This window comes from Acomys russatus, chromosome 24 (genome assembly GCF_903995435.1).
Source record: "Acomys russatus chromosome 24, mAcoRus1.1, whole genome shotgun sequence".
In the NCBI taxonomy this organism is placed as follows: Eukaryota; Metazoa; Chordata; class Mammalia; order Rodentia; family Muridae; genus Acomys; species Acomys russatus.
In genome coordinates this window covers 16,749,899-16,766,638 of record NC_067160.1, presented here as the reverse complement: position 1 = coordinate 16,766,638, position 16,740 = coordinate 16,749,899, and the positions used below count along the sequence as shown (strand labels likewise).

Below are 16,740 nucleotides of genomic sequence, written 5' to 3'. Positions count from 1 at the left end.
AGCACCAGTGGATGGCAGTGATCCTCCTGCTTCTGCCTTCCAAATACTGCAGTTATAGGCCTACACCACCATGCCCAACAAGGTAATGAAACCTTAAAAGATTTTTGTGTTATTTTAAGGTGAAAATATTTGATTAAATTTGGTATGTATTAATTGTAAGGTTGGAAGATTTGATTGAAATTTGGTTTTGTGATATAACCCCTATTAGACTATTTGCTTATTTGATTACTTTGAAGATTTTGAAGCATCATTCAGTATTGTCTGGTAGCTACCCACAACCCGAGCACAGTGAGAAGGGCTTAAGCCTAGGTCTTTGAATGTACCAGGCAAGGGCCTGAGCTCCACCCTCAGTTTCCTTCTGATGATTCATTGAACATTCATAAACTGTCAGTGCTATTACAGAGCAAAACCATTTCCTATAATTTTGAATTTAGTTTAAGAATTACATACCTTAATATGAAACAGGACAAAGTCCTTGTGGCTTGATAGTTTTTCCCTTTGCCTAAACCCACTTGTGTTTATTAGGGGGGAAATTTTGCTTTTAGAAAAGTAATGTTTATTCATACAAATCTATGCTGAGTCTGTTAAGGAAAACAGACTCCCTCCCTCCCTCCCTGCCTCCCTCCCTCCCTCTCTCCCTTCCTCCCTCCCCCCTCCCCTTTGTCCAAGACAGGGTTTCTCTGTGTATGTGGTCTTGACTGTCCTGGATTCAGTTTGTAGACCAGGCTGGCCTTGCTCTCAGTGATCTACCTGCCTCTGCCTCCCAAGTGCTGGGATTAAAGACGTGCACAACCATGCCTGATCTCTTTCTGGTTTTCTTAAGAAAGATGCAGCATATTTATGCAGTGATTAAAATGGAGATCATTGAAATAGTTTTCCTCTATTTTAATGGAATTTGATTATTTATTTGATGGAAAGTATATGTGGGAGTACTTCATCGTATAGTTTATTAGCCGGATTCTAGATTTAAACTGTGGAAAAAGACATCATAATAAAGTTAATACTGAACTATGTTGTGGCCCTCTTGTGGCCAGTTTCATACATTACAGCCATTCACTTTCAATTTTGAATTAGAAATGAGTTATTTGCAGACTTTGAAGCTGGTGCTGTTCATTAATACTGATTTTTCTTGACACATACATCATATCCCAGAAAATCCCAACCCCAAAAGTGGCATTATTCCTGGAAGTTATAGCTTTGAGTCAGTTTTATCTGCTGTAGCTGACTTTAAGGCTCCTGTTTTTGAACCTGGAGGCTCTATGCAACAAGGCATGTATACTCCCAAAGGTATGTTTATAGACATCAATGTAATTTTTCCTTTATACACTGAAAAAAAACTTTCAGTTTATTTGTGCATTTACTTACTTAATGTGCATGTGTTTGTGTGGGGGTGCGTATGTGTGGAGCCAGAGGTCAACCTTGGATGTGTCATTTATTTCCCAGATGCCATCACCTTGTTCTTTATAACAGGATCTCTCACTGAAACTGGGGCTTGCATAATTGTTGGCCAGAGAGCCCAGGGCTTTGTGAGTCTCCACCTTCTCAGGCCTGGGATTATAAGTGACTCTTGGATGGAACTCAGGTCCTTTTACTCTAAAAACAAGTGCTTTCCTGACTTTTCCCTTTAAATACTTACCTTTTACTAATTTTGTTTGGCGTTCTTCTGCCAATATTATAAATAAATTTATGTTTTTCTGCATAAATATTGATATTACTTTCATTTAGGAAGTAGAGTCTGGGGGATCCTTATGAGTTGAAGGCCAGCCCAGTCTATATAGCTAGTTGCAGGACAGCCAGAGCTACCTAGTAAAGATACTCTGTCTCAAACAAGAAGACCGGAAAGTATTTACGTTATACTATGGCCTTCTTAAATGACTAGATTACAGTAAGAGTTTTAACGGTACTGGAATTTATCTATTTTCTTTCTCTCCTTTTTTAATTTTTGTTTTTGTTTTAGAGAAAAGATTTCTGTGTGTATTTTTGGCTGTCCTGGACTTGCTTTAGAGACCTAGATGGTCTCAAACTCACAACAATCTGCTTGGCTCTGCCTCCCTAAGTGCTGGGATTACGGGCATGTGCCACTGCGCTAGCCTTCTAATTAATTTCTGTAGGTGATCACTAACCATAAATGAACCATAAATTATAAAGGAATATATCTTTCTTAAATCAATTTGAAATAGTTTTCATTATGTATTGTTTTGTACTGTATTGCATTATATTGTTTTTATACTCACAGAGACTTATCTACTCTGTCTGCCAAGTGCTAGGATTAAAGGCATTTTCCACCACCCCCAGCTCACTATCTAATTTTTAATCTAAGCTAGTTTAAAGTCTGTTTGGGATGCTGATAGCTCTTAAAGCTTGATATGTTTAAGCACACATGAGTCTTATCCTTAAGTGATCACTTTTCTAAGATTCCCCCCTACATTTATAGATGATTTGATTGACAAGAGTGAGAAATAAGTGAGATTTTGGTTCGCAGAGAAATCTTCAAAGGAAACTACTTAAGTGTTTAAGGGGGTTGAAGTTTGTGTTCCTTGACAGTTATTTTTAAATGAACGTCCAGTATGTATTTTGAAGTGACATAGAGCTGTATTGTATTTGGCAAAGGGCACAAGAAAAGCCTTATGCGATATTTCCTGAGGCATTCATTCATAAGTAACAGGAATAATCCACTGTCTGAGTGGAATATATTCCATTAAAGGAAAAGTGAAATATGTCTCTATTATGTAAAGAACAGGCTGTTTTTGAAATTTAGATGAACATAGGAATGGGATAGTGTTCCTGCATCATTTGGTGCATAACAAAGTATACAAAGTATATAAGCTCCGCCTGTAGGCCCTGCCCTAAGCACGTCCCCATGCCTCATTCTGTCTCTGCCCTTTCAACGTCTGTATAGGTAAAATCTGGGAACTGCTTGATAAACACGCTTATGCACAGTAATGTTCACGGCAGACTAGAGACTACAGTCAACAGTTCCCTGTGCTGCAAACAAATACACTTAAACTCTCTTCTATGTTTGCAAATGTTAAGGATTTTGCTAGAGCGAATGAGAGCAGAAAAAATATTTAACCTAGGAAAAGCGGCACTGTTTCTAAAATTATTCTCAGATCATCTTTGAGTACTTTATTTTCAGTTCAAAACATTTCTCCCCTTTTAGCTTCTTTCATGTTTTCCCTTTTTGTTCTTACTCAAATTCATGGCCTCTTTTCTTAATTGCTAGGCACTCATGCATGCACAAATGTATTAATACAAACTGCTTAGGCTGCTCAGTGTTAACTTGCGTCTGTGATTTTAGGGTTGACCAGTTAGTTTTTGAGGCAGAATCTTACTGTATAACCCTAGCCTTCAACTTCCTACGTAGACCTCAGTGGCCTCAAGCCCACTTAGATCCTCATGCCTCTATCTCATGAGTCACGTGTAACATATTTTAAAAATTATTATAAAACATTTATTAGTGTTCGCCCGCCATGTATATGTGTGAGCCACTTGTGTCGAGGTGTCCTCAGAGGTCAGAAGAGGAAGTGAGATAAGTTAGAAGTGACTGTGAGCCATCTTGTCAGTCCTGGGAATTGAACCCAGGGCCCTTTTGGAAGAGTAGTCTGTGCTCTTAACTGCTGAGCCATCATTCTAGCCCCTCAGGCCACCCTTTGGACATTTGTCCCATCTAAATGTCATCTGTAAGATTACACACTTAGTGTTTCACTGTTTTTAAAGTGGGTTAATTTTTTAAAAATGTCACGTTCATGTAACATGACTATTAATGAGGTTATGAATTGTATTTTTATCTTATAGTTACTTAACAAATCATATGAGTACATGTTGAAAATCATTATATAAGTACTAAAGGAAAATGGTATATAGACAATATTTAAAACCATCCTATGTATCACCAATCATATACACACAATACTTTGAATGGTACTCTTAATTGTACAGAAGGGAAGGAGAATCTTGATGAATTTTTAGTTGAGGGACAAAAAACAATAATTTATAAATTGACCATGCAAATCAGCTGATCAGTACATTTTAAATTTAGTTTTTATAGTTTTATGGTTGAATCATTTTATTTTATTTTATTTTTGCTTTTAATATGCACCTTACCAACAAAATAAAGAAAAAAATTATCCTTAAACCCAGCAGCATTACCCTAAACTTCATAGAGTGTCGTTGTTATGTTATAAAACTTGTGCTCGTGGAGACTTGTAGAACCCAAGAGAGCATTACTTGTCCTGGAATTCCTTTTTTAAACTGAGTAAAGTAATCACAGCATCAAGATCTCATTAAGGCAAACTAATTCAATTTAACTTCCAATTTTTTAATTTGAATGTTTTCAATAATTATAATAAGTAATTTGAGTTTGGTTTTATCCCTAAGAAGTCAGATTTCTATTTCTGCTTTCGTTTGTCTGCTAGCTGAAGTCTGGGATCAGGAATTTGACCCCGTCATGGTCATTCTTCGAACAGTTTACCGCCGCGATGTGCAGTCTGCAATGGACAGATATACAGCATTGTAAGTCTGGCAAGTGGATGAATGTCACTATGGAATAGTTTGTGTTTCTACAGAAGTTTCCCTTATAACAACACATTATTTAATGGGCTCATTAAAATATACTTAAGCTAACAAAATATCATTTAAATGTTTCTGAAAAAACAATTTAGCTGAGATTTATTTTCTCAGAATCTTTGTAAACTTTTGACATTAAACTGGCTGTGGTAGGCCGTGCTGTGTGTAGTCCTAGCTGGCTGTGGTAGGCCGTGCTGTGTGTAGTCCTAGCGCTCCAGAGGAATCTTGAGTTCAAGGCCAGCCTGGGCTGTATAACTTGTCTCAGGAAAACAAAGCAAGGAAGAAATAAAATTCGACCTTGACCTGATAAAGTAAATTTTATGAGACATGATTACTGAATTAAAAAAGAAAAATCTAGTTGGTATTCGAGCAATCAAACTTGAAACTTGATTTTATTTTACTCTACTTTTGAATCAGTAGAGAAGGCACATGTATAAAATAAAATAGTGTGATGTCACAGATGATAGATATCTACTGCTGTTCTTGATCACTGAGGGAATAATCAAAGCAAAATGAATTTTACTTATTTATATGTGCACCAAAATATTGTAAAACATTGATTAGTATATTTTATAGATGTTAGGTGTAATTGAAACTTTCCTTCTGCCAGTTTGTTGTTGTTGTTGTTTGTTTGTTTGTTTTCTTTTCTCCCCCTCAAGATAGGGTTTCTTGGCTGGCTGTCATAGACTCACTCTGTAGACCAAGCTGGCCTCCAACTCACAGGGATCCACCTACCTCTGCCTCCGAAGTGCTGGGATTACCCACACCACCTATCCTTGCCAGGATTTTTAAATACTTGATAAACGTTCCCTTTAGCATCTACTTTAAAAAGCAAACAAAAACACTTCCCAGAAACAAAACAAAATTCCCTGAAATATAACTACAACCTAGCTCAGCTCAGCCCCCACCACCTTCTGCCATTCTCTAGGACCCTGGAGGAGGCGGTATTTGGAGGTTCTCCTGTCTGTGTTGCCTCGGCCACCTCCCTTTGTGTATTCTGTGTCCTTTCCTGCCGGCTTGCTTGCTTGTGCCTACTTGTTTACTTCTTAGCTCCATGAGGGAAGATGCTTTTGCTGTGTATTCATCCCTGCCTCTCCTTTTGTGCCTCCCTCACTTCCTCTTTCTTTTCTTTTTTTTTCTGAGACAGTGTCTCTCTGTCCTGAAACTCACTCTGCAGAGCAGGCTGGCCTTGAAATCAGAGGTCTGCCTGCCTCTGCCTCCCAAGCGCTGGGACTAATGGTGTGCACCACCGCGCCCAGCTTTTTTCTGTTTCTTGCACACCCTCAGAATCCATGGCATCTCAGAACTGTCTTCTAGCAGGCAGTCACCCAGCAGTTACTTGTTGGATAGAAAAATTGAATAGTGCATGTTGAAAAGTTGAAATATGCCATTCATGGTTGCGCATACCTTAAATTCCATTTCTCAGGCGGCTGAGGCAGGCAGATCTCTGTGATTTTGAGTCCAGCCTGGTCTATGTAGCTAGTTCCAGGACAGACAGGACTAGATAGTGAGATTCTATATCAAAGAACACTCAAACCAAATCAAAACAAAAAAGGAAAAAGAAAGATCAAAAGATGCAAAATTGATAGGAGGAAGCATTTGCTTACAAAATCTAAAGTTGACTTTATAAACACTTTTTAAAAGTAATTTTATGACTTTTAAGAGTGCTTCATTTAAAATATATAACAAGTATACAATAAATTTAATAGTTTCTCTCTTTGTAGCTAATAGAAATTCATACTATGATTGGCCTGAAAAATTAAAGCTTTGAAAGACCTATTGAATTATTTCAAATAAATAGTTGAAGAGGGGGAAATTTCTATTTTATGTTATGTATCTATTATCTAATGCCAGGCACTGTGATAGGAAGACAGTTGGCTCTTTACCTTTTCCTTCCTTTCTTCATACAATCAGATAAAATCACATCCCCAAAATGGTTTTTAAATATTTTGATCTATTTTCTTCGTTGATTTTCCACTTTCTTCCCTTCTGTTGTTTTAGTATGTGCTCCTCCCATGCCAAGAGGGGGTGGGGTGTAGATGTGCTCATGCATGTAGGTATATCTATTTTCCTTTGCCGATTTTCTGTCTTGCTTTCTGAGATAGGCTCTCTCTCACTGAATGTAGAGCCTGTTGGGATCTGCGTGTCTCTGGTCCCCAGTGCTGGAGTTAGGAGAATGTACCACACTGCTGGCTTTTGTCTGGGTGTCAGGTCCAAGCTCAGGTTCTCATGTTCGTACACTGTCACAGCTCCCCTTGTTTTGACGCTGTGTAAAGGATGCTTATTTTACCCCCTCCCCTTTTCCTCAACATCTCTTCCCGGAGATACATCCCAGGCCATGGGCATTCCTCAGATTCTGATAAGGCTGGGTGCCTTGAGTAGGCCTTTCCCAGGCTGTGCTATAGGTATGTGGGTTTGTTAAGAAGTCTTGTGTCTGGTTATTTAGGCTAGCTTTGTCAGAGAAGTATCTTCAGATATTGTCCCAGAGTGAATTGCTTAGCTGTCATTATTCTGTGAGCCAGATGGGAGGGAGACCAGGCGTGGGGAAGAGACAGGTTAATTGTGGACATGGTGAGACCCTCAGCTACGAAGAGGCTCCATGGCCCACACTCTGTAATGGGGAATAGAGGAGCTGCTGAGACTGAGAGCTGTAAGCCAGAAGTCACTGGGTTGCTTGAATCCCACAGCTTCATCCCTGATGTTGAGGAATCATGATTTAATATTTTGTCTTCCTGCCCATACCTGGGCTTGGTGCTCTACTCTCAGTAGAGAGGAATCCTCCCAGCAAATTCTTTTGCAGTGGCTCTGGCTAATTTTCATCCTGTATTTATTTTAACTCTTACTGTTTCATTTCACCTTTCATTATCAATACAGCAGATACTGATAGCACCATGGTGTATTCTTTCTGTCTTTTCTTTTTGTTGTTGTTGTTTTTTTTGTTTTGTTTTGTTTTTTCGAGACGGGGTTTCTCTGTGTAGCCTTGGCTGTCCTGGAATTACTTTGTAGACCAGGCTGGCCTTGAACTCACAGCAATCTGCCAGCCTCTGTCTCCTGAGTGCTGGGATCAAAGGTGTGCACCACCAAGCCAGCTGTATTTAAAATTTCTAATTAACAAGTTCATTACCTATGTGTGTATGTCGCCTTTGTGAAGACACCTCCATGCCTTGAGGTGTGGCGGTCAGAGGCCAGCCTTGTAAGTTGGTTCTCTTCCCACCTTTGTGCAAGTTATAGGGATGGAATTCTGGTCAGAAGACCTGTATGTGTGGCAGTGCTTTTACTTACCCAGCCACCTTGTCAACCTCAACCTCAAAAATTTATTTTGTTTTTAGTTACATGTATGTGTGGTGTACATGTACTTGAGACATGTTGGGCCCCTAGAGCTGGAGTTACACTGTGGTCCTGAGTACCTGATGTGGGTGCTGGGAAATAAATTCCAGGCCTGTGAACTGCTGGGCCATCTCTCCGGATCTTATTGTCTATATTTATTTATTTAATTTATTTATTCAAACAAGGTTTCTCTGTGTAGCCCTGGCTGTCTTGGAACTCACTATATAAACCAGGCTAGTCTCAAACTCCCAGAGATCCACCTACCTTCTCAAGTGCTTCTCAAGTGCTGGGCTTAAAAGCATGAGCCACCACCACCCTGTTTTGTCTATCTTTTAAATAGACTCTTTTGGAGGTAGACTTTGTAAAAAAAGAGCTGGTTATTTAATTTTTAAAAAAGATTTACTTATTTTTATTGTATGTGTATGAGTTTTTGCCTCTATGTATACATGTGCACTTCATGTGTGCCTGGGTTCTGTAAAGTGCAGAAGAGGGTTCTGGATCTCCTGAAACTAGACTTACAGGCAGACCTAGCCATGTCTGGTTTGTATGGCTGCTAGGTATTCAAACCCAGGTCATTATAATTTGAAGAACAAACATTCTTTTTTACTGGGCCTCATTCCTTAAATTAAATAAATTAGTCTAAATATGTGCACAACGTGACATGTACCAAGTGTCTTTGTGCTTCCATCCACAGAACCATCTTGTCCCCTTTCCTCCTCTTCCTCTTCCTCTTCCTTTTTTTTTTTTTTCTCTATAGAGTTTCAGATATGTTAATTCTCATCAGAGCGCTGAGGACAGTCTTGAACTTCAGCTCCTCCTGCCTCTAGCCCACAAGTCCTGGGATTGCACGTGTGTTTTTCTCTGTGCCCAGCTTCTTGTCATACCAAGGGTTTGAGCAGGGCGTTGTGCATTATCCAGCCACTTCCTGTGAATGTTCTGAGTGCACTTTGTATAAATGTATTAAGGGCGCCTAATTACTGTGTACTGTGTACATGTTGATTCAGGACCATTAATTATGTTGTTAAAACTCTTACGTTTTTTCCTTGTTGGGCTCAGAGCAACATGTGTTTGTCAACTTTTCTATGTAATTCTCTCAATTTTTGCCTATTGTGCTTTGAGGCTGCAATTATTTGTGTGTAAGACTGTAATACTGTCATCCTGGAGTCCTCATGTTCTCCTGTTGCAGAACATACAGATAAAATTCTTCTCCTTTTGAGTTATTTTCCTCATTTAGGTGAGAGACTCTCGGCCTCAGCTACAGAGGGATCTTAATTCCATGCCAGGGCTTTGTGTGACTCTAACACCTTTAAACAACACAGTAGACATATAGCTCAGATTTTATTAAATTGCATTTGTTTAATGTGTGTGTGCACGTGCATTCACATGCACACATGTTGCCACAAGTGGTTCTGGGGAGGTCAGAGAACAGCTTCTAGGAGTCAGTTCTCTTCTACAGTGTGGGGCCAGCAGATTGCTCTCAAGGCATCAGGCTGGGTGGCAAGTGCTTTTACTTGGTGAGCCATCTCAGCAACCCCCAAGGACTTTAAAATGATTTCCAGAGTGCTAGTGTTTACTGTAATCAGGTTTCTCCTGAGGGCCGGGGCAATCTACTCTCTCAATTAAGAGCTCCAGTGTGGGGTTAGAAGGCTATGCTTCTATCTCTCCCTGCTTCCTAGCCCTTAGTAATGTGAACATTTTCTGATTACTGATTTTCACTGATTTTCTGGGGTTAGAATAGAAAGTCACTTGGCTGAATATTTCGTTATGTGTTTTTGTTTGTTGTTGTTGTTTATTTCTTTTTGGTAGTGTTTTTAAATTCATCTTTGTAGATTTTAGCCTAGCCTTTGTGACTAATTTTTAATCTACTAGCAAGAGAAAGATGAGTATGTATTGTATAGCAAAGAAATATGTTTGGCTTTTTAAAGCATTTATGATTAATTAGTAATGTATAGAAAGACATGATACAAATCAATGCCTGTAAATCAGTGTTTAAGCCATAGTTTATATTTGAGTCAATTATGTAATTTTGATTTTGTTTTCTCTTTACAGTTTAAAACAGAGTGGAAAGTTCCTTGGCAACCCGTGGCCTCCTTATAGGAAAAGAACATCACTCCACCCCAGCTACAAAGGCCTCATGAGACTTCTGCACTGCAAGACCTTGCACATTGTGCTGTTCACGCTGCTCTACAAGGTAAAGTAATAATTTGATTAGAATGACTTAGATTATAATTTATTTGAATAATTTTCAAATCAAAGTGTTAAATGATAATATTTATATTAAGGTACCATTTATAAAACAAAGTATGTTTATAGGTGTATATAGTGAGTTCTAGGGTAGCAAAGGGCACAGAACAAAACAAAACAGACAAAAAATTGTTTATAATAGCTTTTCTGTTTTTTGTTTTTCAGGACAGGCTTTCTCTATGATAGCCATGACTGTCCTGGACTCACTTTGTAGACTAGGCTGGCCTCAAACTCACAGAGATCCGCCTGCCTCTGCCTCTCCAGTACTGGGATTAAAGGTGTGTGCCACTACCACCCGTCTTATAATAGCTTTTCTGATTTACTCTAATTGTCCAGCACTGACAAGTCAATTTTACAGGAAGTCACATACAGCAAGCCACTGCCATTCCTTGTCATGTGTGATACTAGAGAGCGTGGTGATTCTTCCCAGAAAACAGCTTCATTTTGTTGTATTGTTGTTCAGGATCTTCAGCTTTTATTTTTCTAAGTTTAATCTGTAGTGCCATTCGATTTCAATTCAAAATCTCTTTGGATTTAGATAGCAATTCTTTATTTATTGAGAGGAGACAGCGTTGAGAGCATTGGTGTAGGAAGCTGAGAGCTGTGTGTACGGGCGCTTAGATAACTGGGTATGGTGAGCCTTGCTTTCCCTCCATGGTATGGTGGGTTAGAAAGGCTGTCCCCTAGAAGCTCCTGCCTTCAGGCTCCTGTTTGGGCTCTTAGTGATCTTCTCACTCTTGGCACTACCTACCTACTGTGTGTTGGACACATTGCTAGGCACTTACTGTTCTAAGCAAATGGCAGCTACAAAGTGTAGCCAATCTCAATTAATTCTGGATTTCTTTTTCACCTTCACATATGGGAAGCTAAGGCCAAAGATTGTTGCTGCAGGTCAAGTAGATATAAACAGAACTTGTTAAGTGTGAGTTTTTACAAGAGGAAGTGGAGTTGTCTTCCTAGTTGTCAAGTAGTAAGAAGTCAGTCAGTGACCACATCTATTCTTTAGTTATAAAGAATTACATGTTATAAAAAGTGTTTTTCTCATCCCCTATTTGGACTGTTCTGTGACACTCAGCTTAGCTTACCATCTTTATCAGTCTGTTATCAACCCCAAAGCTGACAGGGGTTTGCTTTGCTGTCAGCTTGGTTGAACCCTTTCTTCTGTTCCTTCCTCATTTGGTGACATGATTTTTTCTAATGAGGACAAATAATTGCGGCTGGGCTGCCTAGCTCCTGTAGTAACTTAGGTGTCTTCCGCTCAGTGGTCTATTACAGACTATACAAGATGAGGAAGGCCTGGGTTGTCTACATATAATGTCAAGTTCATAGCATTTTCCTTTCAGAGTAAACTACACATTGGCTTTTGTGTTTATGTAGATACACACAATATTTAGAGGACCAGAACTTTAAAGACAGAATCAATGAACACTAGTATTTCATTTTTACATTCTGGTAATATGAATCTATATAATCCTCAAAGGAAACCTAGTGTTTGTTTTAGTTTGTGTTTTCACCAAGATTTGTATTTACATATCTGATTTTTATAGATCTGATAGTTTTCTGATTATCATTTTTGTTTGTAATAAAATGAAATATTGTTTGTAAAAAAACTAATTATGAGGGTGTGTCTTTTTTCTTTTTTAACAGATTCTAATGGATCATCAGAATCTGTCTGAACATGTGCTCTGTATGGTGTTGTATTTAATTGAGTTAGGCCTTGAAAACTCTGCTGAGGATGACTCTGAGGAAGAGGTAAACACTGCCTCTGTCATAGAACACTCAGGAGGAAGCAGCCCCATCTCTAGGCAGTTGCTTCTAAAGACTATATATAGTTTTGAATGTTTTTTTTCTTTTTTCTGTTTTGTTTTTTTGAGACAGGCTTTCTCTGTGTAGCCTTGGCCGTCCTTGACTGGCTTTATAATCCAGGGTGGCCTTGACCTTACAGAGATCTCCCTTCTTCTGCCTCCCCAAATGCTGGGATTACAGGCCTTAGCCACTACTTTTTATGTGTATAGGTGATTGCCTGCATGTTTATCCTAGCATCACTTACATGTAGAGTCTGTGGAGGCCAAAAGAGGGCATCAGATTCCCTGGAGCTAGAGTTCTAGATGTTAGTCAGCTCCATGTGAGTGCTGGGAAGTGAATTGGAGTCCTTGGGGGAGCAGCCCCTCGTTCTGGATTCTTAGTTGTTAGAGCTGAAGACCTGATAAGAAGGTCCTATTCAGTAATTCATTTAGTGTGTGTGTGTGTGTGTGTGTGTGTGTGTGTATGTGTGCGCGCACGCGTGTGTACCAGGATGCACATATGCAGATGGAGGATAGCTTACAGGAGTTGGTTCTTTTCCTTCTACCATATGGAACCTGGGGATTTAACTCATGTTGTAAGGTTGGCAGATAGTATATCTGCAGAGCTAACTCTCTGGCCTAAAAAGACTTTTAGGGTGTGTATGTGTGTGTGTGTGTGTGTGTGTATTCGTGTGTGTGTGTGTGTATTCGTGTATGTGTGTGTGTATTCATCCACCATCCATCCATCTATTCGTTTATTTGTTTGCTTACTTATTTTATTTGTGTCTTAGGTATCAATGGTTGGACCAGAACGTTGTCATGACAGTTGGTTTCCTGGCAGTAACTTGGTATCAAACATGCGACACTTTATAAATTATGTTAGAGTGCGAGTCCCGGAGACTGCTCCTGAGTTGAAAAGGGATTCATTTGCCAGCACAAGCTCTGATGGTTTGGGCTCTTTACAAGTAAGTTTAAAAGTGAGGGAAAAGGTTTATGTTATGCTAAGATATTGCTTAGATAACCTAATGGCATTCAGAAGAATACGTGATTAGGGGAGCTTTACATTGTCATATATTTCTGGATATGTCTGAGTACTGTTGCCTTAACCAGTCTTTTTCCTTCAACCTGCTAGAATTCCCGAAGGCCTAAAGTTCTTCAAAGAGAGGTAGATGTGTATGGTATTTGCATTAACTAGCAACATGGCTAATTGTAAATGAGGGGAAAAAAGAACATTGAATTATTTGTGTGTGTATGCGTGTGATTAATATTAAGTTTAAAAGATTTCTTGAATTTAATATTTTTTAATTTTAACAAAGTTTTTAATTTTAAATAAATTTATATGTTATTGATCAAAAACATGCAGAGAGCAGTTAGTAGTAAATTTTTTTTCTTAGTGTTAAAAGTATTCTGGACTAGTTACAGATGGCCCATTTGTATCTCCTTACTTTTAGCATTAGTTTTACTAATATCTTAAAATTGACTTGACTGTTTCCTAAATCAAAATTAATGTAATTGCTGGCAGCATGCCCATTAAAGTGTTTTATTCTTTTGCTTCTTTGGCAATTAACTGATGCAACAGGCCCATAGGTACTTGTGTTTTGTGTATTGTGTTTTGGGACTTAGTGTGAAGAGCAGCTCTTTGCATGATGCTTAACTAATCTTTAAAACAAAGTGAGGAGTATGGCTGGAGTGCTCAGCAGTAAGGGCACTGGCGTTCCTTCCAGGAAGCCTGAGTTCCATTCCCAGCACCCACACGGTGGCTCACAACTGTCTGTATGTAACTCTGGTCTCAAGCTAGGGATGCACAGGATGCACAGACATACACGTGGCCAAAACACCCATATATATAAAATAAAGTATTAAATGACATGGCAAATAATTAAGTAGTTTTATTTCCTATGAGCCAGGTATTATGTGAGTAGAAAGAAAGAGCAGGATTGGTTATTTCTTGTAGTCAAGTCTATTTGTTAGAATATTCCTTGCTTGTTTTTGTTAGGAGCACTGTAAAGGATTTTAGTTAAACACTTGGAATCTCCATCGGAGGCTCTTTTGTTTCTAATCATACAGACCAAAAAAAAAAAAACAACCTTGAACGTTAAAAAAAAACCTGTATACTGTGATTTGACTTACAGAAGCATACTTATCGTGCTCATTTTAAAAAGACCGAAGTCCATTCAGCTGATCTATATCTTACTTAAAAGATGATTTCTAGGGGCTGGAGAGATGGCTCAGAGGCTGAGAGCACTGGCTGCTTTTCCAAAGGTCCTGAGTTCAATACTGAGCAACCACATGGTGCCCTTTTCTGTCCTGTGGGTGTACCTACAGGTAGAACATTGTATACGTAGTAAATAAATAACTCTTTTAAAAAAAAAAAAGATTTCTAAGAGGTCTGATGTGTTTGCTTTAGCAGAAAGGCTGTTTAGAAGACAAGTCGTTGTGAAGACCACTTGACTGAAGTAACATACAGTGATGTGCACTGCGAAGCAGATTAGTCCCCACATTTTTATCCTCAGGTTTTATTTACTTGAAGTCTTTGTAATTTTCAAACTTTGAAGTTCCTTAAAAGTGAAATTAATTTTCACTATACATTTACTGTCTCTAAAAAATGAAGAGAGCTTAAATGTTTCTTCTATGTAGGAAGATTCCAGAAGTTAATAAGGAATATATGTAGTTTCTTGATAAGTGGTGTATAATACAGTGCCTTCCCTTAAATTGAGGAGTTTAGTTTATGATTGTTTGTTTGCACTATGGCTATCGGTATGGCATAACCTTTGTTGTCGGTTTTTTGTGGAACACAGGCTCAGGTAGTTAAGGAGGTGGGGACACAAGTGACCTCTTTTCTCTCCCCACTGTCCCCATAAAGTGGTGCTCTATCCATTGAGAAAGAAGTTAAGAAAATGGGTCAATCTGCTGAGAGATCTTTGGATGAAACTTTAAACATCCCCTTTGGAACAATACAGTGATGCATTCTTAGAATTGATATGGAGTAACTTCTTGATTTTTTTTTTTCCCCCTTATCTTTATTGGCAGAATTCTGGCACAGCTCAAGTTTTCAGCTTAGTAGCAGAGCGTAGAAAGAAGTTTCAGGAGATCATCAATCGAAGCAACAGTGAAGCAAATCAGGTGGTTCGGCCCAAAACTCCAAGTAAATGGTCAGCTCCTGGCTCAGCTCCCCAGTTAACCACAGCCATTTTGGAAATTAAGGAAAGCATATTGTCTTTGTTAATAAAACTTCACCACAAACTCTCAGGAAAACAAAACTCTTACTATCCTCCATGGCTCGATGACATAGAAGTTTTACTACAACCAGAAATCCCTAAATACAGTCACGGGGATGGCATAACTGCTGTAGAAAGAATATTGCTGAAAGCCGCAGTGCAAAGCAGAATGAACAAGCGCATCATTGAAGAGATATGCAGAAAAGTGACTCCTCCCTTGCCACCCAAAAAAATCACTGCAGCAGAGAAGAAAACCCTGGATAAAGAGGAGAGGTAATTTTCCTTTTAGTGTTTTAAATATTGATGGGACAGTTAACGATTTGGGGTTTTCTCCTTTTTGGTCATTCAGGGCTAATGACCTGGTTACTCGAGTTAACAGCAGTCACAGCTGCTTACATGAGGCAAAGGATTGAACATAGCTTGTGTGTGTGTGTGTGTGTCTGTCTGTCTGTGTCTGTATCTGTCTGTGTGTATGTTGTGGGTAAAAAGAGGACCGTTGTTGATCTCAATGTTAAATTACCATTGAAAGTTGGAAGCTTCTTAAGAAATATTGCTAATACCGTCACTGCTGTGGCATCTAAGAATTCTCTTGCTGTTAAAAGAGGTTTAACTTAATTTTAAATAAAAATGTAATTATTTTAGATATTTCTTTTTAAAAACATATATATATAATATATATAACATATATATAAACACACACACACACGCACACGTGTGTGTGTGTGTGTGTGTGTGTGTGTCTAGATCAAAGGACTACTTTTGGAAGTCTGTTCTCTCTTTCCAGGTGGTGGGTCCTGGGGAAGAACTCAGGTATTCAGGTGTCCTTCCTGCCTAGCTATTTCACTATCCCTTAGTATTTCTTAAAATAGAAATCCAACTATTTAAATTTTTAGTACTTAATCTTGTTTAATAGTATATAGTTGGTCAATTATGAGAAAAGGCAACGTTTCTTTAAAGTTTAAAATTTTAAATTAGATTTATTGATTTTATGTTTAAGTGTTTTGCCTGCAAATATGTATGTGCAGCACATGTATGTTTGGTACATAGGGAAGTCAGAAGAGGTTATCAGGATAGTGGAGCCCCTGGGACTGAAGTACAGAAAGCACAGAGGAATGCTCCTTCTTTCTCACTCACAGGCTCTGCTTAGCTGGCTGTCACACATATCCCAAAGCCAGCTTCGCACAGCGGGCTGGAGCCTGCATCAGCTAACAGTCAAGGCAATCCTGTAAACAACAACAGGCCAGTCTGATCTGGGTAGCCCCTCAGCTGAGGCAGGTGCCACTAGGCTTTGTATTGATCATTGAAACTAACTAGTACAAGTGGCATTAAAGAAGATGTAAGAGGACAGAAAGGAATGCAAGATTGTTTGCTGTTATGAGTTCAGATTAAGTTTGGCAGTCCCATGTAATTTTCTAGTTTTGCAGGCGATCATCCTGTGATAATTGTATGAGAAGCTTTTCCAGCCACATACATGGTTGTACTTCATCTCTGATGTAAGAAAAAAAATGGTTTTAGAGACAAAGAAAGTATACAGGGGCTGGGGAGGTGGTAGAGAGGGCAAGTGCACTTATTGTGCAAACATGAGGGCTAAGTTCCCAGCA

At 38.8% G+C, this 16,740-nt stretch overlaps 1 protein-coding gene across 1 annotated transcript in view; it reads left to right on the top strand.

Annotated features, from left to right (window-relative positions):
• Positions 1–16,740, top strand: part of Ubr3 (ubiquitin protein ligase E3 component n-recognin 3) — a 135,854-nt gene that overhangs the window by 60,032 nt on the left and 59,082 nt on the right. The window contains exons 19-24 of the mRNA XM_051167088.1: positions 1,145–1,287; positions 4,416–4,512; positions 9,943–10,084; positions 11,785–11,889; positions 12,713–12,886; positions 14,952–15,412. Coding sequence (XP_051023045.1) covers positions 1,145–1,287; positions 4,416–4,512; positions 9,943–10,084; positions 11,785–11,889; positions 12,713–12,886; positions 14,952–15,412 — 1,122 coding nt within the window. The remainder of the gene's footprint in view (positions 1–1,144; positions 1,288–4,415; positions 4,513–9,942; positions 10,085–11,784; positions 11,890–12,712; positions 12,887–14,951; positions 15,413–16,740) is intronic.